Below are 26,882 nucleotides of genomic sequence, written 5' to 3'. Positions count from 1 at the left end.
CGAACACCTTATGGAGAAGACCGTTGGCGACATGAACCTCCTGGAGGTACTAGTGTACCTAGATGACATCATTGTGTTTGGGTGGACCCTGGAGGAACACAACAGGAGGCTCATGAAGGTGCTGGATCACCTGCAGGAGCAAGGGCTAAAAGGTCAGTGTGGACTATTGCCAGTTTTGCCGGACAAGTGTCAAGTACATCGGGCACATAGTCTCTGCGAATGGCATCACCGTGGTTCCAGCAAAGATGGATGCCCTCCTCACCTGGCCAAGACCTCAAACCCTCAAGGAGTTACAGAGTTTCCTGGGATTCTGTAATTACTACAGGAGGTTGGTCGCAGGATACGCCAACATTGCCGGACCACTTGTGGACCTCACCAAAGGGTATACCCACCTACCCAGAGGAGCCGGAAGAACACTGCCAACTCTGCAGACCATTTATATCATCCACGGGAGCCCTTTGGTGGGTGGACTGACCGATGCCAGCAGTCCTTTGAGGAGCTCAAGCGGACCCTCACCACAGCACCAGCACTGGCACTGGCACTGTCCTACGCGGATCTGCAGTTACCTTACATCCTGCATGTGGATGCGAGTCTGGAGGAATTGGGAGCAGTTCTCTACCAGGATACCAACGGTGAGACAACACCGGTCACTTCACCAGCCGAAGCCTGCATGCAGGAGAAAGGAATTACTCAGTCCACAAGTTGTAATTTTTGGTATTGAAGTGGGGCGTTACAGAGAAGTTCCAGGATTACCTCTACTGTGCCACCTTTACGGTGAGGACAGACAACAAACCCCTTACGTACGTCTACAGTACAGACCTGGGTGCACTAACCTCAATGCCCTCTCTCGGAGGCCTCACGCTCAGCCAGATGATACAGCAGGCATCAGAGCTATGTGCCAGGCTAAGTAAGCAGGAGCCAGACAGAGCCAAGAGTGTGGAATATTTGGGATCCTCAGCTGAGGCTGTACCCGCCGTCTACTGCAATATCACCAGTGTGGAGGAATCTGAGGTACCGTGTCATAATCTGTGCTTGGGCCTGTGCTTGGGCCTGATTATGGCTATGTGTGGTATGATGGTGTGGTGATGTCACTGACATTCTATGTGGACTGTTGGTGTGGTGATGTCACGAACATTCCATGTGGAGTGTTGATGGATGTTTGGATTGCTGGGTTCTACTGATGTCAGTTGGACCTAATGTGCTGGGCTGGATGCTTTCTCTACCTTATAACTACACAGAATAAGCCTACATGTAAACTACCTACCTTCTAGTATTCCTGTTCTGTGAAGGAGGCTTAGTTTACCACATCCCGCATTTGACCCGAGATGAGATCTGTATGTCACAGCTAGCGGATTCTGGCATCGCTCAGTTCCTGAAAGCAAAGACCATAGGAGTGGATGTGTCCAGAGCAAGCTGCAATGCTGAAGGAGTGAAAGAAGCTCATGCAGAAGGGTGGAATCCTGTACAAGGAAAGCAAAGTTGGAGACCGGCTACTATATAGCCTGCTTTTGACACAGAGATTCCGCCAAGCTGTATTGTATGTACTCCACGACCAGCAGAGACTTCTTGGCAGCGACAGAACCTTCGAGTTGGTCCGCTCAAGGTTTTTCTGGCCCACACAAGTGAGAGAAGTCAAGTATTATTGCCAGCACTGCACCAGGTGTGTCACCAGGAAGACCACAGCTCATCCTGCAGCCTATCTGCACCATCTGCAGAGTTCCAGGCCCATGGAGTCTTGCACCATCTGCAGACTTCGTCAAGCCGGAGATGGATAGGCGAGGAGTACAGAACATCCTGGTGGTGACAGACCCCTTCATTCGGTATGCGCAGGCATTTCCCAACAAGTTCAGCGTGCCATCACTTTTGCCCCGTGTGTTGTGGGAAAAATACTTTGTGCACTACGGCTGGCCGGCCAGGATTCATTCCGACCAGGTACCAGACTTTGAATCGACACTGATAAAGTAGATGCTGGAGCTGGTTGGCATCAAGAAGACCCATACAACTCCATATTGCCCTCAGGGGGGGTGCCCAAGTGGTGAGGTTTAATCGTACCATTTTGGCTGTGTTGGGCACCCTGAAGCCAGAGGAGAAGAACAGATAGAGTCAGCATGTGGCCACCCTGACCCATGCGTACAGCTGCACGAAGAATGATGCCACCGTGTTTACACCATATTTCTTGATGATTGGCAGGGATGCACGGCTGCCTGTAGACCTGTGTTTTGGAGAGTCCGCAGATGGAACCGTTAGCGAGAACTACAACAGCTATGTTAAACAGCTCAATCGTCAACTGGAGCAATCCTATCAGCTCGACCAGACTGCTGCGGTTAAGACGGCAGAAGGGAACAAACGCTGCTACGATCCCATGGTCAGGTTTCACTCTCTTCAACCTGGTGATTGTGTGTTGATCCGCAGCCTGGGAAAGAGGGGTCGTAACAAGCTAGGTGACAAGTGGGAGCCTCAGCCTTTCATCATAGAACATCAACTCGGAGAGCTCCCCATCTACCGACTGCGAGAGGAAGGACGGCCAAGGAACATCAAGGCCTTGCACCGGAACCACCTGCTCCCAGTCGGGATGAGGATGAGCTGACACCGGAGGTGACAGATGAAGAACCAGCCAAAGGGCAGGTGACAAGACAGCAATAACTCCACGCTGAAAGGCCCAAAGAAGATCTTTCGAAGACTCAATCCCAGGAAGCTTCTCCAGCTGGTGAGGCCAAGAGATCAGAAGGTCAGCCGGAGGCCAGTGCTCCTATCGTCCCTGCCACGGTGGATGTGGTAGAGGAACCGTTACCCATTTTTCCACTGGAATACTCTGCCAAGTCCTGAGGAAAGCCTACATGAGGCCCGGCTGCTCTCTGTCATACCACCAGGGAGAGCAGACCTGTTATGAAATTAACATATGATACACCACGGGTCCAATGTGAGGTTCCAGTCCATTCCTCTCAGTCTTCCGTACCTCCTTCCTTAGAGCAGGTTCCTAGGAGTTCAGGGGTACTTTGGCAGGTGCCCGAGATTCAAGGTACTGGGGGGCGACTGGTGGCCAGTCCAAAATCATGGCTGGATACATTCATTGACCAGGCCAAAACTATTCTCAGAGCTGAGGATAGTCCAAAGGGCAGGGAGCATGTAACCCCCGGTCAGGGGGGAATCAAAGAAAAGACCCCAGGTGCGTGAAGTCGCTCCGGGGATCCAGATAATAAACAACTATTGGATCCCCACTGCGAGAGTCACACCAGGAATCGGGTAATTAAAAAAAATCTTAGAGTAAGAGACCCTCATGCGTGTGCAGGCGATGGTCCCTTTACCCTGAAAAGAAAAAAAAAACAGTCACTGCCGTGAGGGGAGCACCGGTGACAGTTGGAGAAATCCTTGAACAGGGTGATAGGCGCTCCATCCAGCGCCTGTGTGACCGACGCAACCCGGGCATCCATGCTGGTGCTCTCCTCATTAGGGAAGCGCTTTGGATATTTTTGCTGCCCCTCGCTGCTGTTGCTCTGATGGGGCCTGCGGAACATATATTAAATTACTGGTGCTCCCCATAGTTGGAGAGCACCTTAAATGTGTACTAGTTCTTCTGGGGCTTAATTTAATGATAAGGGCTACCTTCCTTACGGCTACACCTGGCAGACGTGGCTCAGGTGGAGCGAGTAGTGTGGGGCCCCCCACGTTTCCTCTGAGTGCTGGGCTGCATCTAGCATATGCAGCCCAGCCCATACAAAGACTTTGAGGCCCACACACACTGCTGCTGCATACTGCCAGCCTATACAAACACTTTGAGACCCATACACCATGTTGCTGCCCGACAGTGCCTACTGTCACCCATAAAAACTACCACTGAAGAGCGCAGGAGGAAAGGAGAACCCGGAAGCAGCAGTAAAGACCTTGAGACACCCCTGACAGTTAGTCTTACAAGTAAGGTCTTTTAAAACAGTTGTTTTAATAAAGTGCACTGTATAGATTTTGTATGTAATTTTTTAAGACACTTCTATATTTTGAAAGAACACTTTATATTTTTGTGTTTTTTTTAGTAACGCACCTGCTATGGTATAGCCTTGCTGCCCCCTTGTGACAGTAAGGCTATACACGTCTGGGTTGCGAAATCTGCTAGCTTTATGAGGTCACAGGAGGTCAAAGCTCTGTCACTGGCAGATGCAGACCTTAGTAAAGCCATTGTACAGAGATGAAAGGCTTTGCATGTAAAAGGATCATCACTTCAGTAAGTGATGACCATTTTTTGCAGACTGCCCCTTTTTTCAGGACAAACTGGCGAGCTGTGCGTCAGTTGACAGCTCTGTGCATGTAATAACTTGGCATGAGCGACTCACTTAATTGATTCATGTCACAGCCACACTGTGATTCACGACTCATTACAATAAGATGAATACATGTAGATGTTTGCAGGCCTCTTGCCATGGCACTGTTATTATAGCAATAATTCCTGTGTGCAGGGGCTTACAGGGTCATAACGACCTGCCAGCCTGAGCTTAGATAGGTGCAAGCAAAGCAAGGGTGCTCAGGGACCTTAACAGCCGTTTACGCCCCGAACAAGTGGGTGATAACTATGCGTACCTGAGGGCTTAGTCCAGGGAGCAAAAAGTTCAAATGCTTGTTTTTTGTTTTTTTTTAGATAGGAGATAGGCTATGAGCGTTGGCATATGCTCAATCGCCAGTAAAAAAAAAAAAACAAGATGGCCACCACCATAGTTAAAAGAAAAGGGACTATGTCACTTTTCTATATTTATTGCCACAACCCAGAGCATATATAGGTCTATACAATGCGTGTGACCCTGTGGTTATGCTTCACAATAGGGTGACTATTATCCTCTAGTTGTGACTTCACAAAGGATAAATCTATTATAGTCCTATTATAGTCCTATAGTTGTGCCATCCCACTAGCTGGCAACATTATTAACCTGTGGTTGGAGCATCACACTGGCTGGTTATATTATAACCCTCTAATTTGGTGACATAACATTGGCTGACTTTATTTTAATCCTCTGGGTTGTGATATAGGTGAAAACCAACTGAGGTGAAGCAATGTTCTTGGGAGATGGTTTCAGCCATCGAAGGCCATCCCTTCTGTTCTGAGGAAAAGCAGCACCTGCATTAACTCTCTAACAACTGCACTTTGAAAAAACACAAGCTAGGTCTTCTAAATAGTGTAACATTTGCCTAACATCGAGGTACACACTATTGCCTGCTTCAAAGTGATAATACCCATCAACGCTTAGCTATTATACAGAATAATATGCCATCATCAAATACGTGTTAAGGATATTGGCACCAGGAAGCTCTTTGCAGGTACAAAACATCACCCAGTGGCCTTGTGATTTTTATAAAACAGACCATGGGGATCATTATGAGTGCGGCGGTAAGGGGTTAACGCTAAGGGGCCAGGGAACTAATAACGGGCCCGTTTTTACGGGCCCGTTATTAGCTCCCTCCCCATTCTCAATGAGCCTTATGGGGGCTCGAATGGGGATGGGTATTTTGAATGGGGACTTACCAGGTCCTCCAATTGGAATGACCCGGTAAATCCCCATTCAGGGAACCCGGACACGAGTTTGGAGGCAGCCATGCGCTAATAGCAACATGGCTACCTCCAAACTCGTAATGACCCCCCCATCTCTGTGATGGATAACATTTGTGTAATGTACCAACGATGGCAAACTATTGTATGTATATAGATTTCTGTTTTGAAAAGGTATTCATCAGTGGTGGAAATGGAAAAAATAAGGTGGGGGATCCCACAACACAAGAGCCGGGGTGGGGGATGAGTTGGGGGGGTGGCCAAGGGGCGTCGTCTAGAGAGGGAGGGGCTCGTAGTGGACATCCAGCAATGTTGGAAAACTTTTTTTTTTTTTAAAGAAGGAAAAAAAGCACCTACGACGGCAGCATTGCCTTTTACTGCAGCCTTAGCACTGGTGTGTGCCATCGCAGGCACTTTTTTTTCTTTTTTTGTTTTTTAAGTATTCTAGTGCAGTTCATGGGCTTGGGCGGCCGACTCTGGCCGTATCCCGAGATCCGGCTACATATCTGGTGCTGGATCTCGGATCCGCCGAGAGCCGGCCCAATGACCAGCACTGGTATTCATCTTAATAGACAAACACTCCCCTATTAATAAAACGTATTTCTTATAGAGCAGGTATACATAGCGCTCAGCCTTTTGTGTTGCCAAGGCGGATAAAAACACCCGACTTTTTTTGTGGCGGTTGAGAGCCCATTGAAGTGAATGGGCGTATAGGGACCTTGGCGGATGAGTCAGCTGATTGCAAGGCGGGTAACATTCGCCAAAAGCATGTAAGTTGAGAGCTATGCGAATAGGCCCTTATTCTTCAAAGATGAAAGAAAATGCTGGGATAACAGTAAGTCTATAGCTGCATCACCAAGGACTTTTCTGCAGTCTAAAAACGACATTCAAAATATTACGAATGCTCTCTATTTTAATTGTGCTGCTTTTCTAAGAACAAGATCCCTGCACAACCCCTGGCACTGCGCATTAGTCTATTGAGACATTACTTTTCCATTCAGCACCAGGACACGGTAATTAGACTCGAGTGTCAATGAGATAGTAAACATAGGTGACCTCATTTTTTATACAAGCAGGACCCGTCCTTGTACATTATGCAGGGACAATTTAGTTCACGCTGCCACTGCCATTTTCTTTTCATTAATATGAAATGAACTAAGATATTTCATTATTATTAAGTCTGGAACTTCACCGGAGAAGTTGCCGAGATTACCTCTAAATTTATCCTTGAGTTACTACACTCATTATTTCAAACATCTTGGTCTGAATCAATATCAGTAATGATTCATTCTTTTGATTAAGAAGTGACTCCATCTGTAGATGTCAGATAATTACCGGGATGACCTATAATGAGAACATTTCACAACTCTCTGACTTAACTTTCTTACTCCCTCAACGGCATAATGACTTCCTCCTAGAGCTTTTTATAGCGGCTCTATGCTCCTGGGGTTTCTTTTTATGATCAGTCGCTATCGCCGGTGCTCGCTCTTCTATTAGCTTTCTTTTTTTTCCTAAGAAAGATGACCGCTCCCTACAACACAATCGCTGTCTCGCACCGCCATGATTATCATTCTGTTTTTTTTTTTTGGTTAACGCACAAAATGTATTCATCCTGCCCAACGATATCAGGTGGTATTCAAAGCAGACTAAATAGACACTGTAAATTATGGAACAGAACACTTAGTTATTCATTTAGACGTCGCATGGGAATTACATCTGTGCATTAAGCGAAATAAGAAAATAAGTAATGGATATTCTTTTGATCCTGGCTTCAGGGAATACAGCATTTAAAAGTTTGCAGGAAGAAACACGAACTTCTATTTTTATTTCTGGTAGCTTTGCAAGAATTCATGAAATCCATTGGCAGAGCAACAAACACAGAGCACTTTGTAGTTGTCAGATATTGTGCGCTATTTCTTTTGATGCCCTCGGAAGCTATTTCTAGGGAATAGAGACATTACACCAACCAAGGGCTCCGAGTTTTGAGTCAATACATTAGCTTTTGAGTGATTTGTTTTCGACTGAAGCATATTCACCAACATTTGAAAGCTTCATAATACATTTATGTAAATAGCACAGACAGGCTTCGCTCTGTTTCGCTGCTTGCATGCCTTCCATACCTGCTCATTTAACAAGTGAATGGATTCGATGTTGGTCCTTAACCTGGTGTGCATGTCCTCCATGGCCGCCATCTTCTCTGTCATGAGACTAGTCTGCTCATGCCTGAAGGAAACAAAACAATGAACACATGTTTTTCAGCGTACCACTCACAAGGGACGAACAAAGTGTGTGCTGAAAGGTAGCTTTTTAAGGCCAGCAAGGCCGGACAATATTTACTGAACTAACTTGATGTCTGACCAGTTCATAACTAATAATTACATCATCGTTATGCCGTTGACATTCCTGCTTTTCCAATGGGTGGATGGCCTTGTAACATGGGGATAGAATGCAGTTAAAAACATACAGGTTCACTTTATATAGTCAATTACATAACTATCTAGTACTTGTGAAGTAACAGTAGCACCTACTGGGGCAGCTATTATAACACTTCCATTCGGAGCTCAGACAAACAGTGAAATTCCCTCCCACTCTCCTGACCGCTCATCTAGCTCCTCCTGCTCATTTGTCACCCGGTTGATCAATGAACAACAAAAGAATCCTTACTTTCTCGTCTATTCTGCTCTGCTGGTGGACTCCATCTTCGCCATAAAAGAAATTGAGCTAATTTTTTGTGCCTTTTTCTCGCCCACGAGTGTCTTTTCATGAATGTCCATTAAAAAAATAGCACCCAGAAATCTCTGCCGGGATACTAACAGAGGTCAAAGTAGTAGGGAACTAAAGGATACAACGTTCGTCTGCTTTCTGGTAAAATCAGCCATCCTTCACTTACTTTTTGTCAGCTGAGAACAATTGAAGAATGGCAGACAAGGGGCTAGTTTGTTTTTTGCTTCCCTATTACTGGGCTTTCAAACTTCTGACTGGCTTTATCTGCTCACATCGCCAATGGGCTTGCTGTTGTTTATTTCAGAAGAGTGTGAGAAGAAGCCAAAGAATTTGTCAATTCTCCCCTAGGGGGAGCCACCCCCTTTGGGAATAGGGAGGTGAGCCCGCTACGCAACACCCTCCTTGGGGGACAAAGCAAAGAGGATCCCATTAGGTTAGACCCGCGCTGGGGACAAGGAATGCCCAAAGAAGGATAACAACCCATTTCCCTTTCCCATAAGTATGTTTATTGGTTACATTGTAAGTGAACAGGGCACTTATGTGCATGGCCTCTTTAATGTGGACGGCTTGGTTCCTGACCCGTCTTTGTCGTCACCCTTCTTGTGGAAGCCAACACCACTCAAATGTCTTCCTCTGTTCCAGGGAGTAACTTAAAGACTGCTGAATAGGACGAGAGCATCTTTCGTACAGCGAGGAACACAGGCTTGCAGAGCCACTCGGAGGAGGAGCTGGTACAAAGCAGACGCCATGGTGGGTGGAACCCAAGACAGTGCAGAGAATGCTACAGCTTTGTGAGAGGTAGAACGCAGACATACCAACATTCCGACTCACCTGGGAGGGAGATTTAATCAGAGAAATCGGGAGTCGCACATTTTCCTATAGGGATGCATTGGGGCTAGGAGTATTTTAGGTGGGAGAATTTGAAAAATAGCAATATTTTTTCAGGAAAAGTCGAGAGTCTCCCCCCTAAATCGGGAGGGCTGGCATGTATGAAAACCTTCGAGCCAGAGAGGGGCAGCTGATGCACAAAGTGCCCCCAACACTGAAGGCGAGAGGTACCGGCGTCCAGGAGCACATGCGCCAATGCTTCGAGCAGGATAAGACCGCTTGGAGCAACCCCACCAAACGGGCCAGAGAAGCCTGAAGCCAACTGAGGGGCCAACCAAGAGCATACCACAAGATGGGGTGAACGAAACCGAACAAACGAAAGGGCAAAAGAAGACCATAGCCAGCGAGGGTCCAACCACAAGCATAGCCAGGAAAGGTTGAACTAAACCGAACAAGCAGAAAGGCCAGAGAATCCCAGAACCTGCAAGCGGCAAACTGAGAACATAACCCAGGGTGGGTGATCGATACCGAACATGTAGATGGGCCAGAGAAGTGTTGTGAAGATATATGTCACTCCGTTCCACACGGAACGGCAGAATGTTCTCTCCTCCCCATTTCACTTGGAACACTGTTAGCATTTCCCTTCCGACTGCCCCTGTCTCCGGGGGCCGTTAAATAAAGCTCCTCTCGCTTACCTCTGCCTCAGTATTTATTTCATTTGGCGACGAGGATGGGATGAGTGAGCGACATCCGGCCCCCAGAGCTCCCCGCCAGCATCTCTGCCATCCTCCGGCATGACAGCGGACCCGGCGGCTCCTCTGCGGCTCTCTCCCACTGCCGCCCCCGCCCGCCCCCCACCCTGCTGCCCCAAAGGGGGGGAGGAAGGAGCCGAGCCGCAAACAGCACAGATGCAGCAACGCTGACAGAGGTACGATCCCTCTACATTCATTTATCGGCCAAAATCCCCACATGCCATTATTGAACATTGCGCCAGCGCGCATCATTCGAAACGCCGACCAACGACAATTAGAGGAAAGAACCTCTATACGTGCCGTACGTGCGGCCATTTTGGCAGGCCCGATCATTGTTTCCACGGCGACAACGCCATAATCAGTCATCAGCTTGTGGGATGTTTTTATCCACGCATCCAAGCCCTACCTCAAAACTGTGCAGTACTGACATGGAAAACATCATGATGGCCAGAGCTTCCCAGAAAATGCCCAGGGAAAGGCATGAAGAATAGGCTGCCACCCATTTTTGCCGATGTTATGGGCACAGAAGGGCACTGCCTAAAACCACCATTGGACTACCCACACAGTAGCCTGAAACCATTGGGAATGGCAATGCTGATTGCCAAAAGCAACCTAGAATTGTGGGGAATTCATTTTCTTAAATCCCAAAAATGGGTGCATTACCAGTACTCACCACTATCAGAAAGCCGGCGTTTTAAAACAACACCAGACTTTTTTCTCTTTTTGTGTAAAACTGAATAAATGAACCCAAAGCAGGCCAAAGAAAGACTTACTGAGAGGTGGATCCAATGTAAAGTTATATTCTGAAGTGACTTGAAGGTTTATACAAGACTGGCTGAGCTGTGGATTTCAGCAGTTTAAGTAAATTTGGACTGAAAGACACTAAAAATCTAAATGTTTAAAAGAAATGAGTGACCTACTTTTGAGTGTCACATAGGTTGCAATTGTTTAAATGTCATAGTTTTAAACTTAGAATCAGAATTCTAGCTGCATATGTAAAAATGGTTAGTTTTATTTGAATGCAGAAAACTGGGTTACTAAAAGTGACATTAGCTGGGGCCTGGCTTAAGGAACTGAATTCTGCCCGCCAGCTACCCCCGACAGGAGATGAGACTTGCACAACAGCTGTGTTCCCAGGCCTAGCTGCCCTTTTGCTGCTCCCACCAAAAGGGATATGACACTTCCCTGATTGAATTACCTGGGCTCTGCAGGAAATTGAACAAAACCCTGTCCTGACTCAGGCAAATGTTTTATTATGGGGGCCGTAAAAAGTGGCTTCCTCCTGGAAGGAAAGGGGAGGAGCACTGCCTGTGAGAGCAAGCTGGCTTGGCAGAACTGGAAAAACCAGAAATTCAACCTTGTGCTGGGGGGGAAACCACACCCCTTTGGAGCCAGAATATGGTTTTAGAAAAAGATGAATAACTCATAGTACGGACTTGTCATAATTATTTAAATGATACCATAGTTCTTGTGATTTTTCTGCCCACATTTTAAGAGGTTTTTAGAACCGGTGGCATGATCTGGGGGCAAGCTAGCAGTTAAGAGGGTATTACTTAAAATGTCTGCATGTGAAAAGTCTGATACTTCATCAATCAATGCCTGCATGCCTTGCACACATTTGGGTAAATGTGAGTAAGAATCTGATATTGGTAACTTTACCAAAAAGTGAAATATGTTGCCATTTCTCAATGCAAGCTCCCAGGAAGAGCAGATTTGGACAGGGTATATCTCCTGTGATATGTGATGGGTGCATGTAATTTTAAACAAATGTGTACCTGTGCAAATATGTCTTTTGGGTCAAAATATAGATTGTGTGTAATTTGACAGGGGTGGGTTCTCTGTACCATAAACAGACCTCATCATGATGACACTTCATTTCATTCCCCCAATCAAGGGGAAGAGGATGAAGTGGCCAATGACAAGTGGAGAGGGGTAGGGCCTAGGAAGCTAGCCTTTCCACCCATTTTCAAAACACATAAAAGCAGGCAGTCGGGACAGATAGGGACATTCAATTCCATTTGCTGCGGAGCATGCTGCCGGACCATACAACATCCAGAGATCCAGACTTGAGAGGCTAGACCAGCAGAGCAGAGCTGACCCAGACCGCTGTTAGCAGAACCAGAGAGCTGACCCAGATCACTGTGAAGAGACCCAGACCAGACCAGAGTCCAGTCTAAACCCTGACCAGATCCGTGGCGAGGCCCATTCTATTTCTAAATATATTGTGAGTACCCAGCAGAACTGTGCAGAACCAACCTCTTAGTTAAAATAATATAATTCAATCTATTTTAATCTAAGTAGAACTGCCTAAAAGCTGTCACCTGTCATTTTCTAGCTGCTAGCTGTCACTTGTCCCTTTGAACTTTAAAATTTCAAATCCGAAAAACAACCTTCACTAAATCGTTCATAACTCCGTAACCGTTTGTGCTAGGAACTTGGTTTAACTTTCCTCTGAAAGCTTAGAATCTTGGCTTTTCAACGAACCTAGAACCAGACATTCCTATTCCATACACTTTTGCCGTAATCTCGAAAAACGCACTCGCGAATTTTGCCGCGATTTGCAAATTTCTCCTCGTGTGAAAACAGCAGTTTCCTTGCTAAAAATTCGTTTGCCTCTTAAGAACCATCCCTGAATCATTGCTAGAGTGAGCCTGGACTAATATTAACTTGATACCACTCACCCTGAACCTCTAGAGGGAATTAAAAACATTTTAGCATATTTTTCACTTCATTGCCAGCACACATAAAAGCATTTTGGGCCTGTGTTTCCAACTTCTGTAGTCTAAGCTTGCTGGGGTGAACTGAATTACATTTGATTGAATTTCTGAGAACCGTGTGCTTTCCTTCCATTTCCTTGCATTGCATAAAGGGGGGAGGGGATTGCCCGAGAAAAGTGATTACATTGTTTTGTTGAAATCATATTGAGTATTTTCTGTATTGCATTTTCATTCAACATTACATCCATCTGAACTTATATAAAGCATTCTCTACCACCTTATTCTTCTGTTCCTATTCACAAGTGTGCTAGTGCCAGACTATCCATTATTGATTACGGCTCAGATTAAGTGTGATATTCAATTATTAATTTATTATAAAGTGTGATATATATATATTGTTTAAATTATCAAATAAACCTTTAAACTTGCAAAACAGAACTACTTCTTGGCTCAGTGGGGTCAGGGGGATTCCAAGAGAGGGGTGTTATATAGGGGTAGTCATCCAGAACGCATGAACTGGACATAAAGATATATCAATAAGGGTTTCCATTCAGTATCCCAGACTAGGCATTGACTTAGCTGTAGTGTTGAATTGAATCCTCTTACAAGCTGTGTTCGGCAGCCCCGACACAGTAAAAGATAACCACTGCCACCAAATTAAAGGGGCACCAAGTGAAGATTATAAATCAACACAAGTATCAACTAAGACCACATTAAACACCAGCATTGAAGTGGTGTTAGGTGAAACTGTGACACCAGGCACAGTGCACATTCCCTGGACTGAACGTGCATCCAACAATTACACTCAGTGACATTATGAATTAACTGTGACCACGAACAACCGTGCACAAACCCCAAGACACCCAGGATTGAAAGTGTACCAAAAAAAAAAAACACCTCATCACACCGTCAGCCATCCACAGCGCCACGACGGAGCACAACACTATGAACACTGCCTGAGAAAGTTCACCAAGCACCATAACGCTCATTGCATCACTGCCCCTTGTCTTCCTTCACCGGCAGCGCAATTTGAACCGCAGAACTTCCACCATTCATACCAACCAATCATGCAGAACGTGCCACACCCCACAAAGTTTCTTCCCTGTCCTGGAACCCCAACCTGCCCTTGGGAGCAATGGCTTGACAGCTTCCAGATATATCTCAGGGCCATCGGAGGAAGTAAATTCAATGATGACCTTAAGGAAGCAACCCTCTTAAACTGCATAGGAACCGAAGGCCTGAGAATATTTAGAGCGCTTCCAGACCCAGATGGTGCAGGGGGAGATGGCAATCGAAAGTTTGAGAGTGCCTTGGCCAAACTCACTAAGCACTTCGGCAGCAAAACAAATGTGGTGCTAGAAAGGTACAAGTTCTTTTCTCGAAAGCAAACAAAGGGCGAGTCAGTTGATGCATACCTTGCTTCACTTAGAGTACTCATGTCCACGTGTGAATTCACAGGTGTCAGTGACGAATATTTGAGAGATCAACTAGTGCTCAATGTAGTTGATCCCCGCATACAGCAAAAACTATGGCAGACAAAGAATCCCTCACTAGATCAAGCCACTGAAATAGTGAGAAGTATGGAATTTGGGGACCGTTGCATGAAGGAGAGGCTGGTCCTGAAAGAGGGCGTTGAAGTGAAGTGTGTGGAAGGCGGTTTTGACCACGACCGGGATGGGGCGTTAGTAGCAGCTGTAAGAAGTGCTCCTCAAAATAGAAGAGGAAACTCCAGAAGGGGAAGAGCATCAGCTTACGACAACCAAAACCCCACGCGCTGCCAGAAGTGTGGATAGTATAAACGCCACGACGCTGGGAAAACATGCCCAGCTAATAATGTTGAATGTTACAAGTGTGGCCAGTTGGGCCATTTTGCCAAAGTCTGTCGAAACACTCGAGGGGGACCACGTAGATCTGACAACAACAACAACAGACGACCTGTCAACAGATATGGGTTCGTGAAAACAGTGGACTACGACCAAAGGTCAGACAGCATGCTGTCTGTGAATGAGACATGCCCACGAGTACAAATCCTCACAGTCACCTCCTTCCAAGAATCGAGTGGCCCATGGGTTGACATGTATATCAACGACATACCATTGAAAGTGATGGTGGACACAGGGTCCCCCTATACTATGGTGGATCTTGAAACCTTCGTGAAAGTGCTTTCGGGCAAGCTCCACGATCTACGAAGCTCCTCGGTGAGAGCCACAGGATATGGAAAGACACCCATTGACATCATGGGGTACACGTGGATCAAGCTCAAGTTTCATGACAGACAAACTTACTGCAAATTGTTTGTAGCCAAAAATGGATCCTCGGTAGTAGGATGGGAAGAGCAAGCAGCCCTCCAAGTAAGAATTCATCCCGGGGAGGATATCCCCGTACTGAGTGTGTTCAAAAACACTACTAACATCAAAGCTAGCTTGGCTGAACTTTTTCCCAAAGTGTTCCGCAATGAAATAGGATTGCTTAAGGGCTTCCAACACAGAATCATATTGAAAAGAGGTGCTATCCCTGTGGTCCATCGAGTGCGTTGAGTACCTTTTGGGACCAAAGCAGCACTTAAGGATGAACTCACACGTCTGTGCAAGGAGAACATCATACAAGCCATAGAGAGTTCTGAATGGCTTGCTACCATTGTCCTAGTAAAGAAACCCGACAATTCCATACGAATGTGTGTTGACCTAAGAGATCTAAACAAAAACATATGGGTCGACAGACACCCACTTCCTAACATATCCAAACTTCTCTCTACCATGGAACCGGCAAGTTTTTTTAGCACCTTAGATCTCTCATCAGCATACCACCAGATTGCCTTAGACGACAGCTCGAAAGCCCTCACGTCCTTTGTTACACCGCTGGGAGCATACATGTTCAACAGAATGCCATTTGGCCGCAGCAGTGTTCCAGAGACTCATGTCACATCTTTTCGGAGGTCTCAATGGAGTACAATGCTTCCAAGATGACATTCTCATATCAGCCAAAACTGAGGAAGAACACGATGCCAAGCTAATGGGCGTATTACGAATAATCCAAAAAAGCGGACTCACTCTCAAATTAGAGAAATGCAACATAAAGTGCAGCCAGGTCTCCTATCTTGGCCATTCCATTGACGCTATAGGCATCCGTCCCAAAAAAAAACTCCTGGACACAATACTGAGTTTAACCGAACCCACCAACAAGGATCAATTGAAAAGCTTTTTAGGGATGACGGAGTACTACTCCAAATTTGTGAGCAATTATGCCAACAGGACGGAAAACATGAGGAAACTCATGAACAAAACCAACAGATTTGAGTGGTCCACAGAATGCAAAAACGAATTTGAAAACCTCAAGTCCGATATCAACCAAGCTCCAGCCCTAAGCATGTTTGATTATAAAGCCAAAACAATGGTGTCAGTAGATGCCAGCAAGATCGGCCTTGGTGCAGTATTAGAACAGCAACAGAAAGGCAATATCGTGACCATCGCATTTGCATCGAGAGTACTTAGGAGTGCTGAACTGAACTATTCCACCATCGAAAGAGAGGCTTTAGCTGTCAAGTGGGCCTTACAACATTTCAGGAACCTGATCTGGGGCCTACCCATCCTTCTAAAGACTGATCAAACACCTCTCGTCAACATCTTGCAATCGAAAACGCCGCACCTTATATCGCCGAGAATAAGGCGCTGGTTCCTAGACATTATGCAATACAATCTTCAAGTTTGTTACACTCCTGGCCCACAGAACCAAGTAGCCGATTGCCTCTCCAGGTTACCCACCATCCAAGACAAGCAAGACATTGAAAACGAAGACCTATATGAAGACATCATAGCCACCATAAACCCTGCCATCCCCTCCGAGGAATGGGCATGCATCACCAAGGCCGACACAGAACAACAAGAAATCAGAAGAGCTGTGATGAACGACTGGGTTGATGTTAATGAAGAATTGGCAAACTTTTCAGCTTTTAAAGATGAAATATCCATGAACGAAAATCACATCTTTAGGGGAAATAGAGTTATTCCAGCCGTGGCACTCAGAAGGAAACTGCTTGATCTAGCCCATGAAGGGCATCTGGGAAGCAGTTTGACGAAGAATAGACTGAGAAACAACTACTTGTGGCCCAACATGTGGAAAGAGGCGGAAGAGACAGTCAAAAACTGCTATGCCTGCGCTTCCAGTGACAAATCTAAAATCTTAAGGAAAACACCACTTCAGCCTGTGGAAACCCCTGAACATGTATGGTCAAAGTTGGCAATAGACATCATGGGCCCCTTCGAAAACCTAGAGGCAGTAAAAATATTCATCATCGTAATTGTTGACTACACATCCAAATGGACTGAATGGGGTGTGGTGGAAGGCAGTGTAACCACTAAGAACGTCATCGACTTTCTCACCGAAATATTCAACAGGGAAGGTGACCCCAGAGAAATGGTATCAGACAACGGGTCCCAGTACACTTCGTCAGAATTCAAAGAGTTCCTAAAAAACAAATCTATCCATCACATCACCACATCACTGTACCATCCAATGTCCAATGGATTGGTAGAAAGAATGAATAGCTCCAGCGAATGCTCTACCATGGATAGAAACCCTCAAGGAAGCTATATACGCATACAGAACAACGCCACACTCCACCACCAAATTAGAGCCCTTCACCTTAATGCGGGGCAGAACTGCGACCAACCAACTGAGACCAGCATGGATCTTCTTCGATACTGGTGAGGGAAGAATGAAATCGGAACCAAGAGTAGATATGGAACAAGTCCACAACACCATAAAGGAGAAACAAAAGAAGTATAAAACATACTACAACCAGAAGAATGGGACAAAACAAATGATCCTTCAAGAGGGAGATTGGGTTTGTGTCAGAGAACCCAAGAAAATACTCAAGGGTGAATCCAAGTTCAGACCTCCACAAAAAATCATACACTGCCACCAAAAATCTGTCACGTTAGATGATGGAAAGAGATGGTCCCACGATGATCTCGTGAAAATAACCAACGACACATGCAGAGCCAGTACTTCCACAAACTCACATGATCGTGCAGGGTCAAGAAACAAACTCAATCCTAAAGAGACATACCATGATGGTGCAGGGTCAAGAAACAAACTCATTCCTAAAGGGACATAGCACACCAAAAATACAAGAAGCAGCGAACACCGTCCCGATGATAAAGAAATTTCCGCTGGCAGCCTGTCGAAGAGGAATCGCAAGATCATCCGGAATTTCAGCAATGATTTCGTCTACTATTGATCAACCACTGCCAACCTGCCTAGCTCTCCAACCACCCTTCCCGTTCCCTCTTCCCCGTTTCTTTCCCCCCCTCCTCCCAACCCTCTTTTCACATAGATAAGGAGATGTTGTGAAGTTATATGTCACTCCGTTCCACACGGAACGGCAGAATGTTCTCTCCTCCCCATTCCACTTGGAACACTGTTAGCATTTCCCTTCCGACTGCCCCTGTCTCCGGGGGCCGTTAAATAAAGCTCCTCTCGCTTACCTCTGCCTCAGTATTTATTTCAAGAAGCCTGTAGCCCATGAGGGGCCAGCAACGAGTACACCCAAGGAAGGGGTGAACAAAACCGAATGGGCCAGAGCCACCCAGGCCCCACCCAGGCCTGAGAAAAGTATCAAACCACTGAATGGTAAAGAAACAGAGAACCCAAGGGCATCAGGAGGGCACAGGAACAAATATTAATGGAAGTACCGAGACTCCCACGGTAAATCTGTAGATCCGTGGAGCAGGAATAAAATCTGATGGTTAGATGAGGACACTGTTTTGAAGAAACTTTGGCAGACATTTTTCTTTTGAAAACATTCTTTGCTTTTGAGCAACACAAGTCTCTCTGAACTCTGGGGTGAAGGTCAGAAACCAGCCACCACTAGTTCCCAGGGTGAAGCAACCCTTAACTAAGCCAAAGCTTAGAATCCTTTGTTCCATCTTCTTTTTCATAGAACAGAAAAGTGTTAAGTTAGCATAGGGACAGAGGACTGACTTTAGTTTGCGAGACATCCTAATGAACACCTTGTTGTTATTTTATAGAGAACTCATCTTGGAAGTAGGCACTAGAACAGGTGGGTTCTTTACTTAGTAAATTAGCGTTGAACTATGCCTCCATGTCTGCCTCCTCTGTCTGACCTACCACAACTGCTTGGACCATAAAGCCCATTCCACAGCCCCCCCTCATTGCCCTGGTCCTGCAGTAATCTGCGTTTGCTTCTGCAGTAACCGATTAATGTGAAATTGCTGCAGGCCCAACTGTGTGTTTAGGTACTCGCTGGGTGGCAGGGGTGGCTTTAGTCTTTGCCATATCTCTTAATCCTGGGAGAAAAGACTGAAAATAATGGTGCTCGTTTAAGATGTATTTTCTTTCACTATGTTTCTCTCAGTCTTAGTAGCACAGTAGCATACCAAAGTGTTGGGGGGTGGTGTGGAGGAAAGACAGGTATAGGGTTTGTTTTGGCAGTGTGGGCATGGGGCGTGAGGGTGAGTGGGGTCAGCCAGCAGGGACCATAGTACCACTACTTATTTTGTACACTTCGAGTCCTGGCCATTAATCATGATAATCACGTGGGTGGTGGGCTGTACACACTGGCAACAGAGCTGGTGTGTTTGGTAAAGGTGCGTACTGCTCTTGGGCCATTATCTTTGGCTTTCGGACTGTACCAGCTGGTATGGGTTGTACGAGATGGTATACCAAATGATTATTGCCTAAATATATTTTCCTAAAAGGTATAGAAATGTCTAATTCAGAGTTCATACACTAAATTAGACCCACCAATGGTATTGGTCAGTGATATCCACATGTCTCTACAACAGACACTATTCATAACATAAATGTTTGGCGGTCTGGTACAATTAGCGCAATAGCCTTTGTTGCGAAAACAATACATCCAGAACAGTGGTGGTATGAACAAAGTTCTGGTATACAGTAATCGGAAGTCCTGAGGTTTTCAATCACTGGGATGCAAGCCAGATGATTTAAAACTGTGTGGTAATCGACATTTGTAATGTCCCTATTTAATGCATTCAAAAAGAAAAAATTGCATAACTGTACAATTCAATTTTTCAGTGAACCTCCAAGCACAGATCACAGCACTAGTGACCAAGACTTGTATTTTTTCAAAATAAAATACTATATCCAAAAATAATTCCAACAAGATATATTTGATATAGTTGTACACAATGGTATGTACACTATGACGTGGAGTGGAAAGGCAGGTTGGTCTACCATGGCTGATGAATATTATTCTGCTGTTTGAAGGGTCTTTTCCGTTGCAGCTGATAAGGAGGGGACATAGAGCAGAAGCTCTGCAGCTACCATATAAAATATTCAAACTCACATGGAGCGCTGGGCAGTTATTATTTGTATTATTATTATGGTATTTATTGAGCATGGACCTAGCTTCGACAAGCAAATGAGCACTTCACAGAGATCTATGCCAATAGAGATACATAACGGAAGGCTTTACATAGGTGTACGACATTACAGATGCATAACAGGGTGCTTTTCAGTGGTAACAGAACAGATATACAGCGGGGGTAGGATACAGAGGGGCACAGAAAAAGGGTACAGCTGTACCGGGTGGCGGCGAGGAGAGTGGTGGAAGGGCGTTTAGCGAATCAGGTGGCACGAGCGGCGACATGATGGCCTAGGTGTTGAGGAGGTGGTGGGGCAGAGTGCTATGCCATGGCTGAGAAGCATTATTCTGCCGTTTTCAGTATCTTTTCCATTGCTGCCGAGAATGAGATACAGAGCAAGAGCTCTGCAGCTACCATATAAAACATAAAAAATTGCATGGAGAGCTGCCATGGTCTGCTATGCCTTTGAACTTTGCCATATCTTTGCTATTACAAGATGAAGTTCACATAATATTAAGCACTGGAGACAATCTCACTACGTTAATCAACTCTAAATATTTAAGTGACATGTAACGGTTACTCGCAGGCAGAAGGCTCATACCCTGCCACCGGTGGCTTGCACACAGAAGAACATGGAGTCTGGTTTGGTAACAAGAGTTGCCATTAATGTGCGTCGGAAACTGAGTGCCCACCGATTTCTTCCCACCGGTTGTGATCGCCACCGCTTTAGGGTCCCAGCACTGGCAAGCTCTCCCATGTCAACAAATACAATTGATAACAACTCTCTCCTAAATATGTGTCTTAATTTATGGAGAGAGTCACTAGGTGGTCAAATTACAACTGCAGAACTACTGTTGACTTTACCAAACACGAACTTGTCAGCTAGCCCAGATTTGGAATGTATTGCTGCTATCTCGGTTGGAAAATCGGAATCCCTCAGTATGGACTCAACTGGGTTTATGATGAATGACAACTTGGACCCACACAAGACCTCCTTCACATCAAGCCTTAATACGATTGCGGTAACTGTGGTTGCAATCTTTGGCTTGTGCTCTACTCTGGCTAATGAGCAGAGATCCATCAAACACATCTTAGCCAGGGTTGTAGATGTTATCTTGTCTAGTAGTGTAAGCATGAAACGGCGGGGATACTGGCGATTGTGGAAGAAAGTATAACTATAGCTGAGGATGACACTGCTAATGAGTCAAGTATGCTTAACCCCCCCCCCTCCATTGACACACCTAGACCTAGACAGGCTGCTGCCAAGACAAATCAGCATCCATCTAGCTATGGTGCCTGCCACCTCTTGTCTGACAGAAAAACATCTGGGACACCACCACCTAAGTCCAGGAAAATAACACAACGAAAGTGAAGAAGACTGAATGATCAACAGAAGATGGACAGGGTAGGTAGTTCAATGTCCAATGTCACGTCTAGGCCGCCTGCTAAAGCGGGCTCACTGGAAGAGACGTCTAGCTGAAACGTACAGCCAGATAGTATGGCCCACCATAGGGCGACCACCACCATAAAACCAAACCAAATAAGGCCGACCCCTGGACAAATGGCTGCAGTTTCTGGAAACCGTTGGCTATGACTTCATCACTTGAGAATGCAAACTTGCAGGAGCTAAGGAGCACCGAAGTATCATCTGGTATTAAGCTTCACTCTCTGATGCACAGTGTTAGGGTGCAGTGCTTGCCCCTACCAAATATGCCCATACTTTGTCCACCACAGATCATCTGTTCACCTGCGAGAGATAGTTGGCCTGAGTTAGTGAGGGATTCCATTTTCACGATGGTGCAATCTATACATCCAGTGCCGATGATTTCACATCTTACCGACACATCTATTCAATGGCATCCTTCTGTCTATACCGCGCTTGAAGTTAGCCAACAAGTGCCTCAGCACCTTAGTACCAGATGTTGCAGTGTACGTATTGAGGAGATATCCCCAACTAATAGTAGCCCATTCCTCAACCAAGGTAACCTAATGCAGTTTTTCCATCAAGTACATGAATTAAGGATTATGACTCCACAGGACATTGAGAGTGTTGAACTACCACTTCATTTATCCCTTGGCCCTGCATCTCCACCTACCAACGAGGCAAAAAATCTGGGGGTCATCTTTGACTCCAATATCTCCTTCCCGTCTCACATCACGGACATCATAGACTACTGCAACAGCCTCTTTCTCAACCTTCTCTCTTCTACCCTCTGTCCTCTCCAACTCAAATAGGAACAGAACCGCAAGACTTATCCTTGGCCTCAAGCCCAGGGACTGTATCTCTCCGGCACTGAAATCTCTTCACTGGCTCCCCGTGGCAGCAGGATTAAGTGCAAGACACTTTGCCTTGTCCACAACGCTTTCTGGGGTCTGGGCCCGCTCTAGCTGCAACACTCTCTTCCTAAATACTCTTGTTCCCCGAGCCCACCACTCATCTTCCTCCAACTCTCTGCGGCTGAGCCGCTTCTCCAAGCAGAGACTTGGGGGTAGATCCTTATCCACTGCAGGTGCCTCCCTCTGGAACAGCCTACCTCCTTCTAGAGCCAGATCTCCTTAAATTCCGGAAACTCCTCAAGACTTTCCTCTTCACCTCCTCCTTCTCTCTCCCTCTTCCCTGCTAACCATCTCTTTCTGCTCTGTCACTCTCTCTCCTCTACTTCTGCTCCGTTTTGCTGACTGGCTGCCTGGTGTACCTTCAGAGCCTCACAGGACGCAAGCTCTCCTCACCAGTCTCCTGCACTTGCCGCAGCACAACTGCACTTTGGTTACTACCCATGAGAGTGGTATCTCTGCACTTGACCCATGTTCTGATGGGACTGAGTGCACTTGGTCCCTATTGCCCCCCCAACCCCCCACACACTTCCTTTTCTGTACACATGCATGATCTGAATGTGCCATGCCTAGTAAGATTGCTTGTCTTGTCTTCCCCTCCCATACATGGTTGCGCTTTGAAACACTTGTGTATAAGTGCATAATAAATAAACAATGAATCAATATAAATAACTGGGTGGTGGTTACATTTGTATCGCTTGTGATCCTAGAAAGGCTAGTGTGTTTTGTCAAATAGTTTAGGAACATGGGCTTTGGCATCCATATACATCAAACCACCATTTAATGTCCACAATGATCATTTCCTCACCCCTTTGTATAGTAGGGAGGGGAAAGGGACAACAATTTGCAGAGAGAACTTTTTGTCCATCACAAGCAGGCTGCGAGTAAGGGGAAGGTATATGATAGGCCTCAAGCACATTCTGCTGTCAACTGGACCTCGGTACAGGAGGGCCCCCAGCACTGAGGTTCCGGGGGTCAGCCACAGTGGTCAAAGCTTAATGCATTATGGTTTGTGGTTTTATTCCTACTTCAGGAGACTTGGTTACTTACAAACATGTCACTCGATTGTTACAAGATATTCACCCGGGCCGCCACTAAAACTGTTGTGGGATATCTCAAGGGTGGCTTGTGCACTGGTGTGAGGTGTCACTTAGATGCACAATACCTTGATCTGGGACGGGAACGCGTATACTGTTTAGGCATCAAGATTAGTAATTTCCCAATCAAAAATTAGTGTACTTTGGTTCTCAATAACCACCGCCCCCCTGATGGTTTGCATACTAAGATGCTGTGCATTAGAGTAAAAAGGATCATATAGGCATTGCAGTTAAAACATCCTGGGGGTGGGGGATTCATGTTGCAGGTGATTTCAAAGCACATTGAATCAGTGTGACGGATGAGTTGATGCTTGATTTTCGCATGAAGTTACCTGTGAAACACACTGTCTCATGCAACAGATATACCTTAGATATGATTGAAAAGGGACGTACATGGACTGAGACCATGCTAAACTACAATGTGATAACCTGCTTGGAGTTATGAGGCATAGTGGGGATAGCTCTTCCTGTCATGGCAGTTTATTGGTGTGTCAGACTCTGCAGAAGCTGGATCTGAAATATGAAATTACATAAGCCCCACTTAGTGACCACGCGATAATGTGCGGCTACTTTTAGTATAAAAAAGCAGACTAAGAAAATCGTGATACTGGCAGAGGCCACTACTACCCTGTAGGAGAACAGAATCATCTGGACAGAATCAAACATTGATAAGATCAGCACGCTGGTAATGATGAATTCCTGCTCCCCTGTAGAGTTGTTACACAGGTGCAATGGATGACCGCCAAGTGCTGTTGGAACAGATGTGGCACCATAGACAACGCTTGAAACAAATCACAATACATTTTTAATTTAAATTATTATTACTTATGTATTTATTTTGATTCTTCGAGAACCTTTACAAACTTTAACAGCAATAATTCAACAATAATCAGTTTACAAACATTCTAAAACAATCAATTCAATTTAAAACAGTCAATGAATCAATCATTATTCAGTACTGCCGATAATCTCCCTGTTCTTCATAAAATATCATCACTGAAGTATCTATATTTAAATAAGTAAAAAGAGAATTCAATAAAAACTAGCGAACGACTGTAATACAAATTCTAAGATACTACGAACCACTCAAAATTTGAAACAATGCCTTCAATAGGTCAACATGATTTAGCATTAAAAGTTTAACATAGTGATACCATAGTCACTGTTCAGGCAGTAGTCCCAAAACGCATCACTCTTTATTGAATCTAGTGGTGCACATATTTACCCAATATAGTCATGTATGCTGACCCCAGTGCTTTACATTCCATAAATAAATGTCTGGGAGTCTCTATTATTCCTGGTAAGTTACAAACCCAACATGTCCTTTGGGCTAAGGGCACCCTAGAAAACTAAGAGCAGGAGCTGATTGGTGCGCAATCTTAGCATTCATTTTCACACTGCCAGACTTGGATTCTGCTTCAAATAGCTTTGTGTTTTTTAAAAATGTATGCATAACTTTTGAAACATATTCATAGGTTCTCAACGATGATAATTATGTAGAATTATTAGTCCAATCCCATCGCTCCAATTTCCTGGTAAATAGGGCTTTCAGGGTGTCGAACTTTGGGCCCCAATCAAAGTTAGGGTACCAGTTTATGTTGTGGTAACATTTCTCGATTACGAGTTTAAATTCCCCTCCACCATTTCTGGAACCAACCCTGTGTCCACAATAGGTATGGTTTAAATTCACTAAGTCATCAGTGTAAAGCATACTAGGGATAAGTACACCCCCAATTCTAGGGCAGCATCCAACAATTATTGGGTATTTGCGGGTAAGGTCAGCCAGACACAGGTTAAACAGCAGGGGAGCCAAAACACATCTTTGCTTGACCCCCATGCTGATCGAAATCCTTGCTGACATATTACCTACGTCGTCCAATCTCACTTGTCCCCCTATATTGTGGTACAGTCCCTTTAATATGGATATCAACCACATTGGAGAGTCCTGGTCCTCCATTTTGCTCCAGAGCTTTGCTCTTTTAACACTGTTGAAAGCTGCCCGGAAGTCAACAAAGATTACATATAATGGTGCCCCTCGCTGAGCTACTACCCTGGAAAACAATGTGTCTAAAATCTGGTTATGAGCGGTAGAACTAGCCGGGCAGAAACCTGTCTGGACGAATTGGAGTAGATGGGATTCATCAACCGAGGACTGTAAGTTCCTCGGGACGAACAAAGAGAACAAAGAGAACATTTTACCCATCACATCCAAGAGGGAAGAGTAATCTATAATTTTTTGGCATCAATCTCCATTTTTGTAAACTGGACGCAACATTGATTGCTACCATGAAGCCGGAATCATCTGTGATTGGCATACTTTTTCAAATAGGATCTCTAGAATCTTGGCCCAACCACTTGAGTCTTGTTTCAAAACTACACTGGCTAGTCCATTTGGGCCAAGGTCTGGAGCACGTGAGCTTCAGAATTGTGGCCACAATGTCACTGTGTAATAATAAACAGCCACCCCCCCCCCGGGCAAGGTTGCAGCCTCATCTCGTGAGTGAAATTGTCATCTTTGTCATTCAAGTAATCCAGCCACACCTGTTCCTTAATGGGATTTAAGGTCTGCTTTTTGCTCTCGCTCTTGGCCCGCATTATAGTTGATCATATATTTCTAGTGTCACCACTTTTGAGAACACAGACACTATTTTGCCTATTCTTAATCAATAATCTCCAGCGCTTTAGCCAATGTTTATATTCACCCTTGATCACCTTTGTTAATTGATTCAGCCCGCTTTGTGCACCACCGGCAGTCCGTAGAGATCTCAGCCTCCTTCTCATTTCCCTTTTCGAATCTCGAATAGAAGAATCGAAATCGTTAACATATTTATCTGCTACTATCAGATGTTGCGTGGGATAAGAACCCATTATGACCTTTAGCCGTTTCTGACAGTGTTCAATTTGGTTAACATTCAAGTTAGACAACAACCTAATGTCACTGCCACTTAGTTGGGAAAGAAGTTGATTTGCTGCTAGACTATGGGGGTCATTCGGTAAGGAATTACTGGCACCGGTAAGGGTGCCGATGCCGGTAATCCCTTAACTCCGTATTCCGAGGTCCCTTTGCGGGTCCTTCCTTACCTCCTGCTTTTAGCAGGAATTAAGTACGGGACCCGCAAAGGTACTTCGGAGGTAATTACGGTACCGTAATTTACGGTGCCGTAATTACCTCCTTCCCTATTCCCATTGAGCCCTATGGGGCAGAAATGGGAATGGGGAAGGGCAAAAGGTGAATGGGGAATTACCGGTCCCTCCAACCCTGGAATGGACCAGTAATTACTCCATTCACCATGCCGGATTTGTGACGGTTTCGGAGGCAACCATGGAGCTAATTACTCCATGGTTAGCTCCAAACCTGGAATGAGGCCCAATGTCTGGTTGTCCAACAGATACGATTACCAAAGTGATTCGACTGGATTCCTACACAGCTGTGGGGATTATCTGCTGCCTTGGATCTACGCATAGTCAGCCTAGACTCCTCAGATCTCGACCCGCAAAAACCCATGCAAGGTAGTCTCAGCTGCAGAGTGTCGTGTGCGTAACACCGAAAG

The 26,882-nt window shown here is 45.5% G+C and overlaps 1 protein-coding gene across 2 annotated transcripts in view; it reads right to left on the bottom strand.

Annotated features, from left to right (window-relative positions):
* The window catches only part of LOC138497642 (polyamine-modulated factor 1-binding protein 1-like), a 2,990,269-nt gene that overhangs the window by 30,693 nt on the left and 2,932,694 nt on the right, over window positions 1-26,882 (bottom strand). For both annotated transcript variants that reach the window (XM_069621237.1, XM_069621238.1), the window contains one exon: window positions 7,651-7,753. In XM_069621237.1, coding sequence (XP_069477338.1) covers window positions 7,651-7,753 — 103 coding nt within the window. The remainder of the gene's footprint in view (window positions 1-7,650; window positions 7,754-26,882) is intronic.

This window comes from Ambystoma mexicanum, chromosome 5q (assembly GCF_040938575.1).
Source record: "Ambystoma mexicanum isolate Mex_15411 chromosome 5q, UKY_AmexF1_1, whole genome shotgun sequence".
In the NCBI taxonomy this organism is placed as follows: domain Eukaryota; kingdom Metazoa; phylum Chordata; class Amphibia; order Caudata; family Ambystomatidae; genus Ambystoma; species Ambystoma mexicanum.
Note: the sequence above shows the minus strand (reverse complement) of the source record. Positions and strands in the feature narration are given on the sequence as shown.